Source organism: Carassius auratus, unplaced genomic scaffold (genome assembly GCF_003368295.1).
Source record: "Carassius auratus strain Wakin unplaced genomic scaffold, ASM336829v1 scaf_tig00022553, whole genome shotgun sequence".
Classification (NCBI taxonomy): Eukaryota; Metazoa; Chordata; class Actinopteri; order Cypriniformes; family Cyprinidae; genus Carassius; species Carassius auratus.
This window is the reverse complement of record NW_020525196.1, coordinates 26,232-36,972: the sequence shown is the minus strand read 5'-3', so window position 1 is coordinate 36,972 and position 10,741 is coordinate 26,232. Positions and strand designations below refer to the sequence as shown.

General features: G+C 37.4%; 1 protein-coding gene across 1 annotated transcript; it reads left to right on the top strand.

Annotated features, from left to right (window-relative positions):
- Positions 1–4,254: 4,254 nt before the first annotated feature.
- LOC113077414 (protein shisa-5-like) lies at positions 4,255–10,417 on the top strand. The gene is given in 6 exon segments (XM_026249824.1): positions 4,255–4,579; positions 5,467–5,502; positions 5,505–5,625; positions 5,965–6,089; positions 7,867–8,076; positions 9,051–10,417. Coding segments are annotated over 6 exon segments (711 nt in total). The 5' UTR covers positions 4,255–4,518; the 3' UTR covers positions 9,209–10,417.
- The last annotated feature ends 324 nt before the right edge of the window (positions 10,418–10,741 follow it).

Sequence of the window (10,741 nt, the reverse complement as noted above, 5' to 3'; positions counted from 1 at the left end):
ACATACTTTCAAACTCAACATAGTCGTCCAAACCCTCTGTAGTTTGGACTGTCTTTTATGCAATGTTTGGTAAACTTGCAGCACTTGAATGTACTTGGGTAAAAAACTGTGTAAATTCAAAAAATGGTGTAATAAAAAAAGAAACAATCTCTAGTGTTTGTATGTTACTTATCATCTAAAAGGTACGAACATGCTCACTCTCCCTGCAGCACTTTGATCTGCTTATGTGTTTGATCTTTTTAGGTGGATTGGAGGAGAATGCGTAACTGATGATTATTTATCATTGACAGATTCAGATTTGGATGCACCTGGGCCACGCCCACGCTTAGGCTTAGGCAGACTGCTCTCACTGCAAGAGCATGAGCGTCGCGTAGCACTTTAATCCGCAGGTGTGTTACACGTGAGGATCAGTGCTCCTCATCTAATGAGTGCTCTGATCTTTTTAGACCGGTGCCGTTTTTCCCAGAAGTTAACGATGAACACACCTAGGCATGGCACGCCCCTACTTTGTGCTAATCCACTTTTCTACTTCTGCCGCCCTCACCTCTGTTGACAGCACTGAAGAAAAAGGGATGCAAGCCATTTCTGTGGCTGATTTTCAAAGCACTTCCCTGCTGCTCAGAAGTTGTAACACGTCATGTGCCACTTCCTGTCTAACCGCTCCAGCACTGTAGAATTAGGTTACTTACACCAGTATGCTCACAGGCTCTCTTCAGAGGTATTATTCAAACTTCAGTACAGGACAACAATGCTCACGTTGTCCAGTCTGAAGTGCAAACACTGTTTGCAAAAGGAGACGTAGAAATGGTTTCTTTAGTGAACAGTGAGTCGGCCTTTTTACTGCTGCTACTTCCTTTTTCCCAAAGAAGATAGCGGCTCAGATTCCCACAGTAGCCCCCTGGCCGATATCATAGAGGAAGGACCTCTTCTCGCAAAAAAGGGCACGATTTGGCATCCCTGGCCAGAGATGTGGAGCCTTCATGTTTGGCAAAGTCTTTGCAGCTTCCTGCAAGTGTAACTCCATTTTGGAGGCTATAGCTCTGTCTACAACCGAGACACACTGCACAATGTTTGGATGTCCCAGACAAAAGATTGGCATTGTGAAACAATCGTGGTGATTTCAGTGATCGTGGCTCCTAATCGGTAGTCCTATGTCGCACAGTGAGAGAGGTTCAAAGATGGCCGTTGTCACAGTTATGTGACCAAAGATAGCCTACGATAATTTTCCGCAATGTCAGTAATTCATGTTTATCACACAGTGTGTTTTCTGTACGACTAACGTTTACTGACCAACCTGTAAAAATGCGAAGAAATCAACGCGACATGGCTCTAAAACACAAAACTGCTTTTATTTCTTCCACTTTCGTCACTCCTACTTTTTTCAGCACTCATAAAAACTATAACTGTCAAAGTGTAATTCATTTATGCTGTTTTCTTTACTACTAACGCGATGCTAATGACTTTTTATTCTTGTATAGAAACGTGCGTCGTAGCCTAGGAGTCAAAAGGGAGGGAGGCAGATCTGAATGTGATTGGCTGCATTCAAAATTGCACACTTCCCGTCATATATCAGGCCAAAAACAGTATGTGAACAGAGTAGACTGTGTTGTGGAAAGTTACTTTTAAAAGTAAAGCATTACAATATTGCGGATACTCCCAAAAATGTAACTTATTGCATTACTTAGCTACTTTTTATGTAAGTTAATGTGTTACATTACTTTTTTCGTAAATTCTTTTTTACTTATATGTTTTAATATAAAAAGTTCTATTTTTGGCAAATGTAAAAGCCCTTTTACATCAAAAGTGAAACGAAAGCTTCTGGTTGAAGGAAAGGTAAATTTACATCTGTACAGTAGGAGGGCACAGCTTCAAACAAACCTTTCAGCAAACTGTTCAGCGTTAATTTGAGAAACACTGAATCTGTTTTTGTGCCATTGAGATGAGTATATATATTTTCACATGTAGTCTAGAATTACAGTAAGCATTATGTTTACATGGTGCACACAACACCTCTGCACTAACTCCCGATTTTTCTCTCAACATAAGGACAGTAGAGCTGTCGGTCAAAAAAGAGAAAACAATATTTTAAAAACTCTGATATTTTCTTGGCAAATAAAATTTAATTAATTACTTTACTAGATACTTTTAAAAAAAGTATCTAAAAGTGTTTTCCTCCAGATGTCAACCAAGGATGCCGAAATACAATTGGGTAAAGTGACAGTGGGCGGGTTTCACAAACCCAAACAACGACAGACATTCTGGCCCAGAACGCAAATTTTCAAAGGAGAATAACTGACTGTAGCTTTGTTTTGTTAAATTAGCATGTTCCTTAAATATCTGCAAACATATTATTGTTTTTTTATGCTTTAGTAGAGTCAAAATCTTAGATACAGCACCTTTAATCTAATCTTAAAATCTTAAAGTTTGGCATGTGTGCCAGCATACAAACAGTCTGTATATGTAGTTCTGCAATTTGCAATAAATAACCAGGTTAAGAAAAAAAGAAGAAGTTTGATTAGCCCTAGTTGTTTTGGAAATAGTAGCCGGTTGACCACCAACCATGTTCCCAAAATCAGTTTACATGACCAGACCGAGTCGGTGAGTAGATAAGATCCCTAAAATTGCAAATACTAAAGTTTCAAACCCAAAGAGATATCCTTTTTAAAAGTTAAGAGTTGGTCAAGCAATAGACTGTATAAAAACGTGGATGTAAGAGTCCGTGACGTTATCCATAAAATCCTGAAGCGCTTTTTTGAAGCTCAAATTGGGCTGAGCTGGCCGTCGCCATTTTGGCAGCGTTTCACAGAGCGTCACTCCTGGATAATCGAAAATGGGCAAAAAGGCGGGAGCTGGTTGCTGAAACCACACCCACCTAACTCGACTACGGTTAGAGCAGCGGCAATCCACCTGTTACTCAAGTTGCCACACCCTTAATTATGCAAAACTTTAAGACTTAATATAATTTAAACGGATAAGTTATAAAAAAAAAAAACTCCACCCCCCTCACAGTTTTCATGAAGGGCATAATTAAGTATATAGACAAAAAAAATGTAACCAGGCTGTAAACGTTTTTCTTCAGCTATTAAGTTGGGCATTTTAACACGAGGAATCTATGGGACTGACTCCCTTTTGCAGCCAGACTCAAGCGGTCAGACGATGAATTGCAGTTTTAGTCACTTAGACTTCACGTGAGAGAGCAGGAGCTTGCCGCTCGGTCCACGCACTCTTAAATCAACTCATTTTAACACGCCCCCACATGTCTACATCACAATGTGGGAAGATTTGCAAATGTTCACACAAAGAATGATGGTGAACTTTGATTCTTGCTGTTGCCGCTTGCGCCATGTTGTGGAGACACTGTTTCGTTGTGAAAGCGAAACTAAAAGCGACTCGCTATTTTTTCCAGGCGCGTCCCCACCACATCGAGTTAAAAACATCTAAACTTTTCAGAGAACCGCAAGCGCACCGCAGGTCATGTGACAAGAACTAACCAATCAGCTTCATCCTTTCCTGTAACAACGTTGAAAGCTCAGAAAAGATGAAGGAACAGCTGATCATAGCTGTATATGGATAGCCATTTTTAAATAAATTTAGTAGCAGAGCTACTGCAAGCCATTTTTAGTGCTGCAAATCCGAGCACTTTGGAAAGAAGGAGAAAGTGGCGTGCCAATCGTTTTTAGGCGCGATATGTGAATGGCCCCTAAGTCATTATAATTAGTAATTATGTCCCCACTGGATGCAACAAATAGTATGTTTGTAATGGGTTTTATTGTTTTTGTCTTCTCGGTCAGATGTTTTGACCGGGACACTACATCAGAGTATGTTTATGGGGTGTAACATTTCTGTTAAATGCTTGAGGCATTAGGCCAATCACAACGCATTGGACAGCTGGCCAATCAGAGCACACCTCACTATTCAGAGAGATGAGCTTTGTAAAAAATGACGTGTTTCACAACAGCGGGGCATAGGGGAGAAACAAAAATGTGGAAAATAATGTGTTTTTTTTATTTATTTTTTTACCTTTTCAGCACAGCGGGGCATAGAGGAGAGAAACAATAATGTGGAAAATAATGTGTTTTTTTTAACCTTAACCCACATAAATACATTTCATTATACCAAATAATATTCTTTTTAGCAACATCATGACTCCATTTAAAATATATGTGTGGACTTTCGTTTTCGTTTCCTCCATAAAGGCTCCAGCATGGGACAGGCATTTGATTGGTTAGGAGATCCACATTGTGACAGAATACCAGTCCCTTATTCAGCAATCGATTCCCATTGTCGTGAGTGTGTCAGTGTGTTGTGTCGTGTGGTTTTATGGGTTTACAACAAAAAAATAATCTTTTATCTCATGTTTACGCTCTGGACGTCACATGCCTAATAGTGTAAACCTGTATGTTAAGCAGGACAGGGCTTTTTCCTTCCTAGTTCAGGTTTTGGCGTGTTCTCAGGTTACAACATCCGCAGGACTCCGCACGGAACGAGCTAACGTTCCTGAAGAGGAAGAGCGGAGCGATGGCGTCCACCGTCCCGGTTCTTCTGCTGCTGTCTGCGGGTTTATTCACGGCGACGTTCGGTGAGTGTCTAAGATACCTCAAGAAACGGCTTCTTAGCGTTCACACGTCTTCTTGTTGACGGTTTCTCCGGGTAAATCGATGTCTGCTAAGTATACAGCTGGATCTGCCCTGAAAAACAAATTCGTTATGGATGTCTCGAGTCTTATGTGCCATGTGCAATTTTATTATGTATGTTTCACGTGTAGTTTTTAGTAGAAAGTTAGTTGTTTTCTTTATTTCTTTTTTTCAAAAAAAATTTTTTTTTGAAGTAAACAAAAAGATAATTTGAGTGGCCTACGTTTTACTGAGAAACTATTGCCTTCTTTCTAAAATGTCACAAGTAATTTAGTATTTTTGTAATGTTAAAATGTACTGGCAATTTCAGTTTTTTTTCTCTTTTCCAAGATTATTATTATTTTATTTTTTTGCGGTAGTAAATAAATAATTTTTTTCTAATCTGTTTTGTGTATATGAAATGTTTTATCTTTATAAAGTCTATACATGTTTCTGTAGGTTTAAAAACATGTGATGCATTTCTCCATACCCTATGGATCTCAAATCTGCTAACAACAAGTGATGCATACAGCTTACAAGAACAAGTCTACTTAATAAATATGATTATGTTGTTCCAACGCTTATTATTTTCTAGAATGAAGCACAAAAGAAGACATTCGGCATAAAGTTTTTGCTACTCGTTTACACACAAGAAAAATACATGGTTTTTTACACTGTAAAAACTCTAAAAAGCCATAAAAAATACCATTAAAGATGATCTAAATCATATTCCAACTAATTGGGTTTGGGTGACCTGTCAAATAGCAAGATTTTAATTTGTGGTGGAACTACTCCTACGTGTTAGTTTTGGCCAACATGTCATTTATTTCTCTTGTCTTTTTGCTTTGTTTAGCTGATGAGGACTGCAAAAGCTACATCAACAGTTATGGTGTGCGAAGCCCTCCATTGACTGCAAACTTTTACAGTTCTGTTGTGGGACGTGTGATAACAGATACTGCTGCTTGAATCCATTTGACAAGTTATCCGAGGATGAACAAGACAACTGTTTTTTGTGAGTGGTTTGACTTCTCTCGTGATTGAAGAAATGTCTTGCATAGTTTCATACTGACATGCTCGTATACTCTAGCGTTACCAAACTATGTTTTAAAAATATGACTTCCCAAACCCAATCCCCATTTTTGTTTGGCCGGACAAACAGATAGCGATGCCATTGGTTAAGTCCGTGTCGCTGTGCTGGGACAGCAGGGATGTTTTGATACTGACACAGTAATATTTATGTTCATTTTTCAGGGAAATCCATCTGTGAATTGGAATAAGATTGTGATTAGATCATATATGATTTGATGTAGTGTGTTTCTAACCTGTCTTTTTTTCATCATCTGTCCTAAAGCAATGATTATACGTCTATTGCCATCGGTGTGTCAGTAGCAGGGATTGTGATCTTAGTGGTTTTGTTCATCGTCTGCTGCGTCTGCCCCTGCTGCTGCCTCTACAAAATGTGCAGAAGTCCCAGACGTAAGTGTCTACAGTTGCAGAATGCATCCATTCTTGTTCTTGTTTTCAATTTGAGTCGTGATATAATTGTACGGGAGTCATATTCCATGTTCAAATGTGAATCAAACTGAATCTCACGAAACGCATCACTAACTTGTTAATTGCGACATCATATCCACAAGTTTCGCAATTTCATTTCTTTCAGTTTTGGTGTCGAATGTAACCTAGGTGTGTTTTCGTGAGACTGATCCATGTATAAAACAGCGCTAAAATGTTTAAAAAACAATTTCCACAAGTTTAGACTTTCTCTGACCTTGTAGCCTATGATACAAATGTCACATTGTTTTCATAAACATGCATCAAACAGGGAAGTGTTACAATGAGAATGTTTTTATGCCAAATAGATTACGTTGTGGGTCAAAATGTGACATGTTAGTGTTTTGTCCAACTGACCTCCGTGTAAGACAGCATACAACTTATTTTCCACAAGTTTAAACTTTCTCTGACCTTGTAGCCTATGCCAAAAAACTGGAATGTGACTTTTGAGAGCTGAAAAACTGAATGCTGGAGCATTCTGGGATTCCGCACCCAGTCTGAGTCACTGTGTACACGCACAGCAACCACAAACAAGGGGAGGAACGCCCTTGTGCCCCGGTGTCTTGTGACACCATTGTTAATAATCGTGTCACAAGACGCTCAAATAATAGTTGATGTCTTATCTTTAGAACTTCTGTTTTTAACATTTAGTTACGTAGAGGGTGAAGAAGGGATTCGGTTTTCCATTCTGGGAACTAGAAATATAGTATTCTTCTTAAAGTGACAGTGCACTTAAAACCAGAATTTTCATTTATGAGTGCTCTGGCCCTTTAAGAAGCATGTTCATCATATGATTAGATTAGATTAGATTAGATTCAACTTTATTGTCACTGCACATGTAGGTACAAGGCAACGAAATGCAGTAAAACTCACTGTTAAATTCACTGACCTGTTAAAATGGTCAGCCTGTTTATTTGTTTTCTGCTTTAACCAGTGCTATTTTAATATCATTGAAATACCACTGTAAGTTTTTATTAATATCTTGAATTAGTTTTTATAGTTTTGTTTCCATTTTGATTTTAACATTTTAGTCATTCTGTTCTGTTGTGTTTGTAACTTTTATTCGTTTTTTATATTTGTATAGTTTTCTTCACAGGGAGGATTGTTTTTATTCTCAATCACATTAAGAATATTCTTTAGTATTGTTGTAAAGTTATTCATTTATAATTGCGATATAATTTAATAATAACTTATTAAATTATTTAATTTATAATAACTTTTTAACAGCGTTAGCTGATATCTGTAGACCAGGGTGGCAAATATAATACCAATTTTTATATAATGTAATGATATCAAATGGCAATTTATAGAAAATCCGTCTTCATATTAAACAAATGGTCAGATTATTAAAATGCATGGTCTCTCTCTCTCGATTAATAATAATAGAGCCTAATAATTAAAGCACAAACAGAAGTTGAACATTTAACTGCCACAAAGAGGAACTACAGCTGTTATTGTGGTTTCAGATGTTATCAGGCTGAACTGTGTATAAATATATTATTTAAAAATATAATATTAGTCAATATTACTGTTTTAAAGATTTTCTGATCAAATACATGAAGCCTTGGTGAACACAAGGCTTTTTCCAGAAGCATTTAAAAATCTGCAGTGTATTTTCTATAATATGCATGAATGCTACGCATTGACTGTGACTTTATCAGCTCAGTGAATTCATCTTCTCTTGCCTTTGATTGTTTTACAGCTGTTATGGGAGCAACAACCACTACAGTGATAACCACACAATATCCCCAGCAGCCTGTCGTTCAGGGAGTTCAGTATCCACCGTTCCAGCCCATGCCACCTCAGGCCGGGTACGGCGGCACCCCAGCCTATGCTGGAAAACCCATGCCGACGGGACCCTATCAGGGCCAGCCATTTGCAGCGGGACCACCACCCCCGTATCAGGAGGCCGGTAAGATAATACGAGCTTGCACAACAGAAAGTCCAAGTACAAATATTCATTTGAGAAATTTTGAGGTAAATGCTGTGAATTTTGATATTTTAATGCAAATCTTTTTATTTGGAAATAAAGTGTCATTATATAGTATTGCAATCCTTCACTGTCTCATGACTTGTGAGTTATGAATATGGCAGTCTTAAAGGAATACGCTTTCCACAGATGATTCAATTATTACTGAAGTGTTTTAGTAAAAAATATATTTTGGTAACTATTGCTGTAAAAATTATTTTTAGATTATTGTTGTTTTTAATATCAGACTGTTTAACAGACCTTTTAAACTTGCGTTATTGCATCATGTAAGCTACTTAAAATGACAAAATGTATATAAGCATATTTGAGATCTCATACCATCAAAAAAAAAAGAAAGAAAAAAAAATTGCCATTCAAAGGTTTGGGGTCGTGAGATTGTTTTAATGAAAGAATCTCTTATGTTTATCAAGGCTGCATTTATTTGATCAAAAATACAGTGAAAAACAGTCATTTTGTAAAATATTATTGCAATTAATTTTTTTTTTAATGTAATTGATTCCAGCTGAATTTTCAACATCATTACTCCAGTCTTCAGTGTTCTTCAGAATTCATTCCAACTCTGATTTAATTCTCTTGAAACATTTATTATTATTAGTGTTGAAAACAGCTATGTTGCTTCATAGATGTTTTTTAAGGATTGTTTGATGCATTGAAAGTTCGAAAAAACAGAATTATTTGAAATAAAACAATATGAATTCAATATCAATTTAATGCATCTTTGCTGTTTGAAAGTATTAATTTCTTTAAACCCAAACCTTTGAACTGTAGTTTTAAATTATCAAGTTGCATGGCTTTCACTTGAAAATTTAGCTCTAAATCGAACTCAGAAAAAGTGAAAGTGTTGGTAGAGGTTTGATTGACTCAAAGTGAAGCTGTAATTCTGCTTGTGTTTTCAGGAGGCCCAGGATATCCTGTTCCCTACAGCCAGGCACCGTACCCCATGCAACCACCCGTTCAGCCTGGATTCGCTCACCCACCCCCACCAACAGACTACAGCTCGACCCAACCAGCTTACAACCCCAACTACATGGAGCCACCAAAGACCGGCTACTAAACCACAACCTGGACTGTTGAGGATTATGTAGTTTTATCTTACAACTGCGGAAATGTACATCTACTGTGAAGCAGATCCTCCAGTCGGGTCGGGAATTAAATGACCAGTGTTTGCTATCATTGCCGCTTTAAAGTCTTTGCGTGTGACAGCAAACCACGTTTTCTTTACACTTGATTTTATTTAAATGTTCTTATTTTAATTTACTCCAGCCATTGTCTGTCACTCCAAGCCATATATGTTGGTTTCGTTTTGTTCGTTTTTCTCCACTAGGCAAAAGGGAAGATGTTTTTTTCGAGCCTCATAACTTGACATTCTTCATCTTGAAATGTCGTTAAGGCCTGTTCATAACAAGAACGATAACTATAAAGATAACGATATTAGCGTCCACACCAGTGAATGATATTGTCGGTTTAGTCTAAGCTCACGTGTGTCTGCCGCTTTAAATTCTCCAGCTCATTACAGCAGGCTTGATTCTGATTGGCTGTCAATGTTTTTATCGTTAATCAGAAAAAAAAATAAATAGTTCTGAAAGTGATTCCAATGATATCGTTTCTCTGTGGCTTTATCGTTATAGTTGTGGTGTGGACTCTGCTATTCTTTAATATTGAGAACGATTTTTTTAACTATATCGTTATGTTTATAGTTATCGTGCTTGGTGTGAACGGGCCTTTAGACGACTTAATGATCGCACACTTTATTTTATCCTGGGAATTTGCACAAAACTTCGACACTTTATCAGTTGGTACAACCATCATGTGGTTTAGATGTTTTCAGAGGTTTACGCATTTGTGAATGTTTGTAACTGTGTTCTCGTGACGGAGATCCAGAATATGCCTTGTTCAATGCAGCAAATTACACGTGGATACCATGTGTTCGGATTATTTTGGATGTTGTAGGAATTCCATGTTTATGAAGGAGGCGTCAGCACGGTTTATAGGTTTTACTTAAGGGTCTGAAATACATTTGTATTTCGCTGTGTGAGGAAGAGGTTTTGTTTGGTAATGTGACAAGCTCTTACGTGTTATGAAGGTCATGTGTTATCAATACCTCGCTCTGTACCGTCTTCAACAGATTCCTGTTGGGTGGGACTTTTTTTTTTTTTAGATATTCTTGGTTTGATGGTATGTTAAAACTGATGTTTTATGTTCAAATGTTTATAATTTCAATCTCCATGTTTGCATCTGCAAATAAAAAGAAGTTGTGCTGGAACCAATGTTGAAGTCAAATGATGTGCCTAACATTTCACCTTCTTTCTTTTTTGTTTTTGTCAGACTTTTCTCATCTTTCTTACAAGTCTTTTACCTACACAGAGGAGGTTAAATGTTGTAGAGGAAGTGAGTTTACTGAAACGTGGACCAATTCTAATTTAAAGTAGCACACTTGCTTTGAGATACTTTGAGGTCTCGGGAAAGTACACACCACTTCCCTTGATAGCACTTACAACATGCACTCAAAAAACTGATTTTGCAGATGTCAAATAGACGTCTATGTTTATCTGCAATGAACGTTACCTATCAGATGTCAAATAGACGT